The sequence below is a fragment of the Toxorhynchites rutilus genome, chromosome 3 (assembly GCF_029784135.1).
Source record: "Toxorhynchites rutilus septentrionalis strain SRP chromosome 3, ASM2978413v1, whole genome shotgun sequence".
Classification (NCBI taxonomy): Eukaryota; Metazoa; Arthropoda; class Insecta; order Diptera; family Culicidae; genus Toxorhynchites; species Toxorhynchites rutilus.
The window spans coordinates 71,405,552-71,420,471 of NC_073746.1; the positions used below are offsets into that span (position 1 = coordinate 71,405,552).

Sequence of the window (14,920 nt, forward strand, 5' to 3'; positions counted from 1 at the left end):
CCATTAGAAGCGTTTAAAAGCAACACAACCAACCTTCGCACGTATGCGTAATCACTGATTATAGACCGGCACCCGGCAAGGGTGCAGTGTGTTTATGCTGATATACATATCAGAAGCGTGAAGATTACACACACCCATCATAAGCGCGCGGGGGAAGGGGTGGCCATAGCAGTACATACATACGAGTGGTTTATAATTATGTTACGCAGCCGCTGCCATGCTTAATGCTGTACCGTGGGTAATCAGCGTGATGTGCGCTCCACAAGGACTGGGCTTGCGGCTCGAGAGTATTACCAGATCTAAATTCATAACTAAAGCCGCGTTTGCTTTAAAATTGAAGCGAACATCGCCCTTTTCCACAGTTGATGTTTCAAATTAAAATTGCCAGAAAAAATACTCATCAGACGATCCTTATAGAAACATTACGTTGGTTCCTCTCATTAGCCGACAAATAGCTGAAGCCAGCTTTAAATCGCTCATTGCCATCTATTGTTTCACAAGCTAAGAGTTTAAACTATTACCCAGATATTTCCATTATTACCAACTTTGCTGGTTTCATCCGAGCCGAAGAAACGACTGGAAACCCCCTGGTGATATCTTCCACTCTCGATGATTTGCTAATAATAACTTCGTCATTATGGCATCCGAAGAGGCGATAGATAATCGGCATTATCTCCGGGCTTGGATCATGCGGTAATCAAAATTTGTTTTCCTTCCTCGCATACCCTTACAGCCCCAATCCTGGAGATTGCCAGCGGAAAGTAATTTTCCAACCGACTGTGTTACGTGGTGCGAGGAAAATGCGATTGATGGAGTAACATTACACGTTTGTTTTATGCAAAACCGGATAAGATAAATATGACCTATTATTGCGTAAACTTTTGATTTCGACGGAACCAATCGATGGGGGAAATTTTTATACGGTTTCATTTGTGCACGCATGGAGAATTCGTTCAAGTGAACGTCTTGTACTTTCTTCTTTCGTTTGCTACGTGTAGATTAACTAGCTAAAATATTTCTAGTGAATATTTTGGACGTTACATAAAAAATAACTAATGTATTGTAAATGTGTTTGAATGGTTTTACGTTTCTAGTTCATTCTTTGATGAATATCAAACAGATCAAACAGGTTTTTCATTTACGTAATTAACATGTTTGATGTGAAGTGTTAATATGTTAAGTTAAATATAACGTGAAAGAAAATAATATATTATTACATCAAAGTAGGAAAATGTAATAAAGAAAATCAAGCGCCAACAATATTGAACAGTATCCCATATTCCGGAATCCGATTGGTTTGAAAGTCGATCCGATTTCACGATTCGATCGAAGTCGACTCTTGCATTTTGAAATCCGTTCGTCTCAAATCTGTTTGTTCTATGCAAATGTGACAACCTTGCCTTGGTGAAACATGAAAGTCAAAATTGTCAAAACATCCGTATTTATGGAGCAATTTCCATCTATTAGATTTGTAGACCCGAAAGCAATGTTAAAATGTTAACAATTGAAAGAAAATTGTTATTCGATGTCATTTGAATACTTAGAACACATAGTCCCGTTTTTCTATTATATTTTTTACATGTTATGGCGGAAGCCATAACTTTTTTCATAATATAAAAACATCATCAGACACAATTTTCGTTCAAGATTTATACACACTTGCAGAAAAAGTGTTACTCTGTTACGTAGAATACATATTTCAAACGGTATAGCTAATTTCCATTTCTTTTTTTCGTTTTTAAAGTTTTATTCCACCCGAAAACCCGTTACCATTACTACAGAAATGGAACATGAAGTTCAATTTCGTCTATGTCTAATTTCGTGGCAAAGCATTACGGATTACAGAATAAAACATGCGATCCGTTCAGGTTATTCTGACTCAATCATATTTCAGAATACGAGTGGAACTGATCTGGAATTTCCGAGCCGATTATACTAACAATTTACATAACAGTGCATTGGGTTTTAGCCTGGTAATGGCAAGGGCTGTGTCGATGTTGCCCATGATAGCGTCTCGCAAGTGAATCTATTCTTTCTCATGCCACTTCTGTATCGTAGGAACCGCAATCATTCGCTCTCTACCTTCGCTTTTTACCATGTCGACCATCAATTGTTGGCACAGCTCACGATGTCGTAGAATGTTACAAAAAGTGATGCTCCCGTAGCCGATTGGTTATTGTCACACCTAACATGCCGAGGGTTCGAGCTCAATTTCCGTTCAGGTCGGGGGAATTTTTCGTCAAAGAAATTTTCTCCGACTTGCACTGCGGCCACGCGTATTCTAGGGCTTGCCACTCAGAATGCATTCAAGGCGTGTTATTTGGCATTGAAATCTCAAGTAACTACTAATAAAAATGACGCAAGTAATACTACGAGGAGACGACGAAGACGAAGACGAAGTTCCTCTTGGAACGTTAGTGTCATTTAAGAAGAAAAAGAATAAGTATACAAAAATACTAAAATCACAAAATAAGAAATAATAAAAAAGAAGATTGGGTTAACACTTTGCGGACCGCTCACGAGATTTCTCGTGTTTCGCTTTCTGTCTGTTACGGATGGAACACGATATAACTCGTGTTTTCTACACTTGATGGTTAATTCCTTGGTCTGCCAAGAATCTCACAAGGCCTACCGATGGTTCGCCTTCGTCTCATCCACACCGAAGGAAACGATCTCATTCGTGGAATCCGAACAAATGAAGCGCACAAGTTTGCCCCAAAACGTGCGGTCCTTAATGTGTTAAGAGGATGACCATTTGGGTTTTTATGTATTGTTTGAAACTATATTTTTTAAAATAAGAATCATTGCTTATTGGCTTAAATTTGATATGCTGATCATCTGAATCGGTTCAGAAGCTCAAAAGTTCAAAATTTGTTTTCCTTGCTCGCATACACTTACAGCCCCAAATCCTGAAGATTGCCAGCGGAAAGTGATTTTCCAACTGTTTTACGCGATGCGAGGAAAAAGCGATTGATGAAACAACAATATACGTTTGTTGTATGCAAAACCGGATAAGATAAATATGACCTATTATTGCGTAAACTTTATAAACTTTTGGAAAAACTCATTTTTGAATAAAAGGGGGGGGCGAAGCATTTTTTTCGGACCATCGGTTAACTTTGGAAAATCATAACTCAAAAACGACTCTCTGGTTTCTGGATATGGTATGTAAAATGAATGAACTGATGAATTTTAAAGCTCGTAAGTGACCCACTTTTCACATGCGTCGATACGGTCAAAGATGTTTTTTTGCGTCAACGTGTGTGGCACCCATACATCGAGCTTCTTTGTGAATCCAAGCTTCTTCAAATGGTTAATAACGGTTTGATGACTTATCCCCAGCTCTTGGCCGATGCTACGGATGCTACTATGCCGGTCTTTCTCGGCTAATTCAGCGATTTTGTCGGCGCATCTTCGACGACCTCTACACCAGAACGAAAACGTTGAAACCATCGTTGTGCGGTGGAAATGGAAACTGTATCGGGTCCATAAACTGCACAAATTTTATTGGCAGCTTGAGATGCATTTTTGCCTTTGTCATAGTGCTACTGTAAAACATGTCGGATTTTCACTTTATTTTGCACCATATTTGCGACACTATAACTCACGAACGACTTAACCAAACAAAACACTGTCAAGGATATTATAGCGCGCAAAAATACCTTTCCAACAAGCTATAGTATGACTCGATACAATGAATACAACTAGAACTACGCGCTTACAACGACACCTCGCGGAAATACCGCAGGACTTTTTTGACAGTCTAATATAATCGAGTCCGCCCTGTATTTAGAGAACTTTCACTGACAGCTTCATATTTATCCATTTTTGCGATTTCAATAGTTTGCTTTCGAAGCAGTTTTGAGCTATCGGAACAAGATTTTGGGTCAATAAGTAACCAACATTACTCATCCACCTGTTGTCTTTCGCATGAAGTGATTGACATTCACGCTTTGTTCAACCGACAAACAGGTATTAACGCACAAAACGTTGCCCCCCAACCGTAACGCTCTGGTTTCAGAAATTTTAAACGTACACCCCAGTATAGATTGATATAAGATGTGATGCAATAATACGGGGGCACTCTTCACCAGACGGCATGCAAATCGACATGAACAAAATTACACCATGCCGTGCGATATCTATTTTTCATTATTCCCTAGAATCGAGCCGCAAAACCGCTGTGTGTGACATCAGCATAAAGAAAGACTGCTTTTGATGAAGTTTTGAATTATAGAGGCTTTAAGCTTTCTCAGTTTACACGCGCTTGGCCTTGAAAAAGACCATTTTGAAAAACTAAACTAACCAACTCGGTCGTGAGAAGGTCCATTTGGAAAACCTTGCTGTCGTCCGGTCGCTAACTGGGTGACTGATAAGTCGTGGATGATTGATCACAAATAATTTTTTTCATTCGATCTTTCAATTTCCGTGATTTCAATTATTGTTTCCGGGTTAAAAGTGACGTAAGGTGTTTTCAGCGTTAGGAGCGTCGTGTTCTTTGGTGCAGAACTAAACAGTTTTAGTAACAAAAATTTTACTATGAAAAAGATTTGTTTTAGTAGCATCCCGCACATTTGGAAAATATCTAAAAAATATCGGTTGATCGGTTGGTGAATAGAAAAAAATACAGCGGTTTATTCTCAAGACAAATAACTGGTGTTATTAGGCTCACAATATAAAAAGTGGACTCATATCTTCAATCTTGCCCCTCAATGACAATTGTGGACAAGAAAACTTCTGGCGCTGTCCCTGCCTTCCGGATAAATACAACATGACGTTCGCCTTATTACCAACACGACAGTAATTAGTTCACGCACGAGGTTTTCCAATTGCTCAGGAGAGCTCCTAATCTGCAAGGGGTTCGCACTAGAAGCGCGCCCAACATAACGAGGCGGCAACCGTCGCCGTGGACTCAGCATTGCTGCATCGCCGCCAATGTGGCCACTTTCACGTTGATTGCGTTTTTATTGATCATTTGTAGTTTGTTCGATTTAATTTCTTCATTCATTTTGCGCTTTATCCACGTTCCTTTTGCTCCGGCGCTGAGATGTGATACTAATAAGCGTGGTGGGGGGAAAAACTGACAGAAGGGCCCTGTCTATTTAGGATTTTCTTATCATGCACCAATCTCCGCTGCGCAACGGTTCGTACGACGCCGTTCGCAGGCAGGCAAGCAGGAAAGAATAGTCTTTCCTCATATTTATCAATTAATCGACGGGAAATTTATTACTTCTCGATGCTGCAAAAGACTCTGTCGCAGCTGAACTAGAGTGTCCCCTCTCACCCATTCGAGTAGGGAGGTGGGCGGTCTATGGATTTGCTGAAAGCTGAGCCATGCGCTGCAATCGACGAGGCTCTCCGTGGGTTCGTTCGTTCGTATGCCCGGCGGTAATAAACACTAACTGAGTGATTGCGCAGTTCTGGTAGGGCGGGATGTGGTGAGGAACAGGAGGAACAGGGGTCTCGAGTCACCGCCAATTGCATGACATTCAATCTTTTGCCATTTAAATTGATTTTTCCCTCTGCTGTTGCGCCGCTAGCAACCCACCCGCCTCCTATTCTTTTTCATTCCCAGGACGGGGCGCCCAGATATTGCTGCTGCTGTTGCTGCTACTTGTTTGGGGAAGAAACCCCATTCGAGAGCTTTACTCAATGCGGCAATTGTCGATTAGTTCACCGACAGACAACACACCCAACCGCATCGGGGCAAAGTGCGGTAAAAGTTCGATTTCGTTGCTTATTAGCGTACCATTTGCATCAATGGGATTCTCCGTTCTGAAAGTAACAATTTTAGTTGGGTCTTCAGGTTTGTCTGTCGATGGCGCGATTCGCGCTATGAACCGTTGGCTCTCCCCCACGGGGTACTAAATAGCGCCTCATTTCGGATGGGATCTAATAGGTTACCATCAGGCGAGTATGTGTAAAATTATTTTCAGGCGAAATAAACAACCGCAATGATATAAAAACAAAGACAGAAGAAAGGACACAAAATAAAGTAAACGTTCTGAAATGATAATTGGTAGTATTATTTGCTTGTCTTGTTTTACCGACTCGCTGCTACCGACCCAATGCTAATGGGAGGTGAAAAAGGATCTACACCGCCCGGAAGGAAGCATTCCTTGGTGTCATTACCGACCGACCGTGGCGTGGGTGGATATTTGCTTGTGTATAACATCATAGAGTAGCACTTCTCAGACGAGGGTCTTACTGGTTGTTGAGGTAAATACCCGAGTGTTTCATAGCGTCGGATGAAATTTGTCACTATTGTGAAAATTCATGACTAAGCTTAGCAATGTCTCACTGACAGTGTGTTTGACTTTAAAACAAGTTTGGACTTTTAAACGTTCGTCGAATTTTTGCTTTCAAAGTTGGTTGTTTGAGATGCATAAGGTTTCATAAAAAAGACTGTCACAGCATCATTTGAACATTAATCTATATCAGCGGTACTCAACAATTGTTTTCGTAGGGGCCACAAACATTTGTGCGGGTTGCGATACAAATTTGATATTTGATTATTTTAATTTGTTTTTAGCCCTGTCATCTAAGCTGGGTGCGTAACGCACAATCTTCAGATTGGTATTCCAAACTATGACAAACTAAACAAACTATTCAGATTCAAATTCAGATTCCATAAAAACATTCAAAAATTCGAATCAAAAATCCAAAACGTACATTTGTAATAAAAACAATCGTGAAAATTTCTAAAATTCAAACAAAACTAAAATTCAAACAAATTTCAATTTCAATATATCCTAAATATTAAACATAATGAAAATAATTCAAAACTTTTTAAAATTCATAAAATTTCCAAAACTGAGAAAACCTTGAAACTACAAAAAATTTATAAAAAATGCAGAAACTTTCAATAAATTGAAAAATAATCCAAAAAGTTCAATAAATCGCAAAAAAAAAAAATCAAATAATTCCAATTTAATTTCTATTTTACAAAATCATTTCACCAAAAACCAAAATTTTTCGAAATTTCACACAATCCACAAATTTAAAAAATCTAAAATCCTGAAGAAACATTCGAAAACAAATTCAAAACAATCCAAAAATTCCAAAACATTGCAAAAAAATACCAAATAATCAAAATTCAGTAAATTACAAAAATTAAGAAAATACACCCAGGTTTTTTACGCGGTTTTTTTACGAGGTTTTTTTTACGCGGATTTTCCAATTAACGCGGTTTTTTTACGCGGATTTTCCAATTAACGCGGTTTTTTTAACGCGGTCACCGCGTAAAAAAAACTGAGCAATATCAAATCTGTCCCTCATGCTTCCTGAGACCATATGACGGAACATAGTGCTATTGACGGATATTAGTGCCGCACCTATGTGCCAGGTTCGATGCATCTGTAGCGAACACAGATTCAATTTGCCCGCGTTGTTCACCACCGCCTATGCCAGTTTCGATGGGAACGACCACGTCAAGTCGAAGGACAGATTTTGCAACGCAAATGCCTGACAGAACAGAAAGAATTAGACCAGAAGCAGTTAGAGTTGGAACAGAGGCAATTAGCGCTGCAGAGAAAGCATTTCCAGGAGAAATACAAGCTGGGTCGCTAGCTGATGAATCTGCAAGTGCAAGAAGAAGTATCTCGAGATAGCATAAAGCTTGTGCAAGAATGGGTTGTCGATAGCCCGTTGAAACGCCGACGATGTGGTGTTATCTACGATAGCGATTAAGCATTGTACGATACATTCTATCAGTTTTTGGTTGAATCTGTGTTCTATTAATTTAAAAAACAAAGATATTAAACATTTGTTTTTTTTAAATTAATTTGTTATGTTATTTTTAATCTGAGCAATATCACATCTCTCCCTCAGGCGCACCTTTTTGAGCATTGAAACCATAAAATTTACCTTAGGCTGGACAACTACTTTGTCACACTCCACCTCGCTTCGTCATACCCCCTAAAATCGCCCATCTAATGAGTTACAATAAATGTTTACTCGAATTCGGATTTTCCAATTAACGCGGTTTTTTTCTCGGATTTTCCTATTTTTGCGCGTAAACCTGAGCAACATCACTTCTCTCTCTCAGTTCATATCTCTCCCTTTCAAGCTCCCTCAGAGCGTATGCCGCACCCCATCACGATTCTCAAGAGGATTTTTATGTGACCTTTTTTTCTTTACGGGGAGTTTCCAATTAACGCGGATTTTCCAATTACCACGGTTTTTTACGCGGATTTTCGAATAAACGCGTTTTTTTAAGCGGATTTTCCAATTAACGCGGTTATTTTTACGCGGATTTTCCAATTACCGCGGTTTTTTTTACGCGTTTTTTTTACGAGGTACGTATCCCCCGCGTAAAAAAAAACCAGGGTGTAACTAAAATTACTAAAATTACTGAAATTATAAAAATTTAAAAAATAATCAAAGTTTTACTGAATTACAAAAATTACAAAAAATACAAACATTACAAACATTACAAACATTACAAACATTACAAACATTACAAACATTACAAACATTACAAACATTACAAACATTACAAACATTACAAACATTACAAACATTACAAACATTACAAACATTACAAACATTACAAACATTACAAACATTACAAACATTACAAACATTACAAACATTACAAACATTACAAACATTACAAACACTACAAACATTACAAACATTACAAACATTACAAACATTACAAACATTACAAACATTACAAACATTACAAACATTACAAACATTACAAACATTACAAACATTACAAACATTACAAACATTACAAACATTACAAACATTACAAACATTACAAACATTACAAACATTACAAACATTACAAACATTACAAACATTACAAACATTACAAACATTACAAACATTACAAACATTACAAACATTACAAACATTACAAACATTACAAACATTACAAACATTACAAAAATTACAAAAAAATCAAACATTATGAAACATTACAAACATTACAAAAATTACAAAAAAATCAAACATTTAAAAAAATTTAAAGATTATAAATTGTAAAAATTATAAACGTTATAAGAAATATAAAAATGATTCAAATAATGATACTAAAATTATCAAATTATGAGAATTAAAATCCAAGAAATCAACAAATCTTAAAATTTAAGAAAAATCACAAGCAATATTTTTAATGTTTTTTAAAATTCTACCAATTCTAGAAAATTCAAAAATTATTAAAAATTTAAAAACTCAAAAATTATAAAGATTGAAAAACAATTGGGAAATTCTGAAAGTTATATAAAAAAAATCCGAAAATGCTGGAAACTCCGAAAATTTTTCAAAATTCTAAAAATGATAAAATTTCCAAAGAAATTTGAATCCTAAAGATTTTAAATATTTCAGTAATTCTGAAAATTCTAGAAATTACAAATGTTACAAGAATTATATAAAATCAAAAATTACAAAACTAAAAAAATACTTAAATTACTAAAATTACTAAAACTACTAAAATTGCTAAAATTACTAAAATTACTAAAATTACTAAAATTACTAAAATTACTAAAATTACTAAAATTACTAAAATTACTAAAATTACTAAAATTACTAAAATTACTAAAATTACTAAAATTACTAAAATTACTAAAATTACTAAAATTACTAAAATTACTAAAATTACTAAAATTACTAAAATTACTAAAATTACTAAAATTACTAAAATTACTAAAATTACTAAAATTACTAAAATCACTAAAATTACTAAAAATACTAAAAATACTAAAATTACTAAAATTACTAAATTTACTAAAATTACTAAAATTACTAAAATTACTAAAATTACTAAAATTACTAAAATTACTAAAATTACTAAAATTACTAAAATTACTAAAATTACTAAAATTACTAAAATTACTAAAATTACTAAAATTACTAAAATTACTAAAATTACTAAAATCACTAAAATTACTAAAACTACTAAAATTACTAAATTTAATAAAATTACTAAAATTACTAAAATTACTGAAATTACTAAAATTACTAAAATTACTAAAATCACCAAAATTACAAAAATTATTAAAATTACAAAAATTAATAAAATTAATAAAATTAATAAAATTACTAAAATTACTAAAATTACTAAAATTACTAAATTTACTAAATTTACTAAAATTACTAAAATTACTAAAATTACTAAAATTACTAAAATTACTATAATTACTAAAATTGCTAAAATAACTAAAATAAACTAAAGATACAAAATTAACTAAAATTAGAAAATTTACAAAATTTACAGATCTGGCAGATTAACGCTCAGCACGTTGATTTCTCGACAGCGACACTAAAACATTGATGTTTTTGAACATTCTTGTAGTTAATAAGAATCTTAGCAAGACTACAACTCCAACGCTTCCAAAAACACTATTTCCCAAAGAAATAATCTGCAAATTATGCTATGCAGCACCTTTCGCAGAACAGCAACTTAAAATCGGAACCGAATGGTTTGTGTAGCACAACAGCATAAATGAAAAATGCTTACGTGTGATTTAATCATACACAAACACTTTCCACCAAACGATATGAAAAAACCAATGCGAAACCAAACTCTCCTCGACATCTTCTATAATTTTGAAATTTCAACCCATCAGATTTCCAGCATTCCAGAATTCCAAAATTTTGAAAGTCCTATTGACTAAAATATGGTTTCTGATACCCGATTCTATCTTCGGATAAATTTCATAGGTTTCAGTAGCAGAACGCCGTTCGAATGTAAGATATGGGATGTGAAATGAAAATCTAGAATCTGAACATGTAAGGAATAATTTAGGATTTCGGACTCTTACAACTGTCTTGATCAATCACGAAGATGTTTGCATCAATCGATTAGGACTGTATCTACGATTCTATCACAGCAAAAAAAAACAATCAAATGTTTGTAAAATGTCAAACATTATCGTTACGCGCTATACCTCACGTTTCGATTGGTTCATTTTGCTATCTTCAAGTTGTACCGGCCAAAGAGTCGAAACAAAGTACATTTTGAGTACATCGATATCAATGCAGCAACAGCCACCTCAAGCGAGTTTCAATTCTAATGTCACAACGTGAACGAAAATACGCCGCGCGTGTTAATACTTTGCCCCTGCCGCAACGTGTTTGATTCCACCGTTCACCAAGCGTAAGGAGTTAATTTATCAGTTCTTTCCAGAACACTTTTGCCAAAAAAGTTTCCACTGTGGGCTTGCAGGTTCAAGCAACCATCCAGGCACGTTCGCACCGGAGAATCGTGAGCATCCGCTCTGATGCTTCTGCACCAACACACATAGAAATTTTGTTCGGTTAAAGTACCGCATCAATTTTCATGTTGTCTGGTGGTGAGTGCTTCTGTATTTTTTCTTCATCACACGCGCACATTGTTGTTGTTCTCATGAGTTTGCGAAAAATATATTCAGGCAGTGAGGAGATTTAGAGGCCTATTTAAGACCGATAGTTATAATTTTGCGTTCGTTTTCCTAATTGCATTTTCCAAGACAACAGACGAATGAACGGTAAAAGTTTGAAGTCTCCATAATAGAAACAAACAAACAATAGTCAACTCCAATTTTCATTGCTAGCGCTTTGAGTGGATGTGCAAATTTTGTTGCTCCAGAATGCATTCACAGAATATGCACAAAACATGAATAGCGCGTTTTGATCTCTTTGACGTAAGACTACACCTTTCAGTAAGTCTGTCAGAACAGGAAATGGGTCACCTTCTTGTGAAAAAGTTTTAACGTTAAAAAATATTTCTGCTGCGAACGAAGTTTGATGATTATCTGAAAAGGTAATTCGCGTCGGTTTTCATACCGGCTCATACGGTTTTCATTTTTATTTTTATGCGTTGTCAATGGTGGTAGTGATATACAAACGATTCGGTGCGGAATTTATGTTGCCTGCGGTGAAAAAACTGCGAAAGGTGCTGCGTAGCATAATTTGTGTATTATTTCTTTGGGAAATAGTGTTTTTGCGAGCGTTGAAGATATAATTTGCTAAGATACTGAAGAACTATTTGGATATTCGATAAGTTCAGTATTTCAGTGTTGCTGTAGACACATGTACATGTTAATGCTAAGGAGTTAATTTGACAATCTGCTTTGAGATTTTATTCAACTTTTCTACTCATTCGACACTCATTGAAAAATTACAAAAATTACAAAAATTACAAAAATTACAAAAATTACAAAAATTACAAAAATTACAAAAATTACAAAAACTACAAAAATTACAAAAATTACAAAAATTACAAAAATTACAAAAATTACAAAAATTACAAAAATTACAAAAATTACAAAAATTACAAAAATTACAAAAATTACAAAAATTACAAAAATTACAAAAATTACAAAAATTACAAAAATTACAAAAATTACAAAAATTACAAAAATTACAAAAATTACAAAAATTACAAAAATTACAAAAATTACAAAAATTACAAAAATTACAAAAATTACAAAAATTACAAAAATTACAAAAATTACAAAAATTACAAAAATTACAAAAATTACAAAAATTACAAAAATTACAAAAATTACAAAAATTACAAAAATTACAAAAATTACAAAAATTACAAAAATTACAAAAATTACAAAAATTACAAAAATTACAAAAATTACAAAAATATAAAAATAAACAAAAAAGTTACAAAAAATACAGAAATTTTTGCGAACGAATTTTGATGGTTGATTCAAATTTAACCCCCAAGATTGAATTCCGGTGAAAAAATGAGTTCGTATCACTGCATCACATATCAATTCGCATTCGTAGCTTTTATCGCGTGATGAACCAGCCACTCGAGATATTTTGCAGCACTTTGTCAATTCTTTTACGCCTAACTAAAAATAATTACTCAAACAAATGTATAAAACGTTTTTATTTTGACATTTTTGTTACCTTTGTTAATTAGTTAAATAAAAAATCTCTGTAATGTTGTATATTATATTTCATATGACAATAACCAAGATGCATGCATGACTAGTCGGGAATGAATTACAATTATAATTACATCAAATTTGTTTTGTCGGTTTTATTTCTTCGAGAAAACCTATGCAATCCTTGCTAACTACTGTTGGAATTTTATGCAGCTTTCTTTCCAAGCAGATGAAGTCGAAACTCAATCACGTAGCTGGCGAAACTGAGTTCTCTTTTCTGCTGTTTAGTTGCTTCACGTAGAAAATTTGTAAACCCAAAAAAAGTGTAAAAAATCGAAATATCCAGAATGAAGATATCAATGGTAAAAAGCAACTAGGTCTTCTACTATGTGGTCCAGTTCGAGTTTTCCTGCCAGATGTATTAGCCTGTCATTTTCCAATAAAAAAAATGAAAACTGAATATCAACGTCAATGCTAATGTTATTATTTCCTATCCAAATAATAACATAACTCGTACTTTGTGTATTCTTTGCAATTGTATTCTTTAAACTGTTGAACCACTCTAGGTCGATTATCCAGTTGGACAGGATCTACAAATTACTCTCGCCCTCGGCAATTTGTAGTATGTACTGTGCCATTCTATGGCTCTCTTGTACGAGTTCCCAAGCTGCTACAAATTTTACGCATGAAATGCAACCCCCGCTTGGGGCTGCCTCTGGAATGTAGTTAATTATTCACGTATGAACATAATCATTATCATAAAACCCACACTGGATGGCCGGCCGCGTGGTGGCGTATCCTATGATTAGCCACTGACCGACCGCTGCTATCGTCGTCCTCCCATTCGGTCAGATATCGCGCACCATCGAAACCGGTATAATTGTATAATTTTCCATCTAATAAATTATAACCGTTAACGCGCCGAGCACATTTGCAAATCAGATCTCTGCGGTACTCTGCGGTCACGATAAGTAGTGGAACTTGGTTTCCATAATCTCGAGTTTCCCAATTAATCGATACAAGAATCGAAGGATTCAGTGTTTCTGAAGGCGTTCTCCGAAACGCCAATAATCACAGGTTTGCATTGCCAAATATTCAGAGACCTATAATTATGCATGAAATCATAATTTTCGTATGTCTCACAACATGTTTATGCCTCCTTCTTATTTTCCACATATTATCAGCATCATCATCATCATTACTTTATGCACTTCCCACACTTGTTTGATTCAACAAATTACGCAATTACCGCACCGGCAATTGCTCCTTCCTTCCATCCGTCATTTTCTGCTGCTGCCTTGTACTTCTTCTTCTTTCCGGCCCGGATAACCAACGCCGGCCGCACGGAGAGCGTGAAGATTCGTTTCATTTTCTTCTAACTCGATTAAAATGATTACCATTATTCAATTTGTAAGCTGCAGCAATAGTTCTGCCCGGTCGGTTAATGTGTGTATTTCACCTCAACATCGCTAGTAGCCGCGTACCGCCCCCTTCCCCCGTTTTAATATTGCTTGTTTGCTCATTTTGTGTTTTTGTCCGTACTGTTCATCATTTCATCGTCGTCACCTCCGCCGTTGCCACCGTAACCATCTGCCGGGGGCCTGTTCATTGATGCGAATCGGATTTTTTGCTTTGCTGCTACAAAATACGCAAATGATGCCGCCGGGGCTTGGGCTTGAAAAAATCGCGATGTCATCTGGTTGCTTGAGCAATCAAACCATCGATCCTTAAGCCCACCACCATTATGCAGATGATCCATCCATCCATCCATTCAAATCACCTGCCCCAGCCGTTCCAGTTCAATGACAGTAACTCACCTGTTGATTATGTTTTTTTTTTCTCTCCGTTCTCTCCTCCCTTTTCAGATCACACCGAAAGATGGTCTGCCAACAGTGGTGTGTAGTTCCTGCCGCGATCAGCTGGAGACCTGCCACCGGTTCCGACGAGTGGCGCATCAAACGCAGAAGTCGCTGCAGAGCTTTCTCAGCTACGCCGCCAGGTTGAGCGGAAGTGCACAGGTAAGATTTTGTGTTGATACCTTCTGCCTGTGGAAGAAGTATTATAATCGTAGCTCATCGAGCCTT

The 14,920-nt window shown here is 35.5% G+C and overlaps 1 protein-coding gene across 4 annotated transcripts in view; it reads left to right on the forward strand.

Moving 5' to 3' along the window:
• Positions 1 to 14,920, forward strand: part of LOC129779122 (putative uncharacterized protein DDB_G0271606) — a 634,240-nt gene that overhangs the window by 427,228 nt on the left and 192,092 nt on the right. For all 4 annotated transcript variants that reach the window (XM_055786396.1, XM_055786397.1, XM_055786394.1 and 1 more), the window contains exon 3: positions 14,702 to 14,854. In XM_055786396.1, the coding sequence (XP_055642371.1) occupies positions 14,702 to 14,854 (153 nt within the window). The remainder of the gene's footprint in view (positions 1 to 14,701; positions 14,855 to 14,920) is intronic.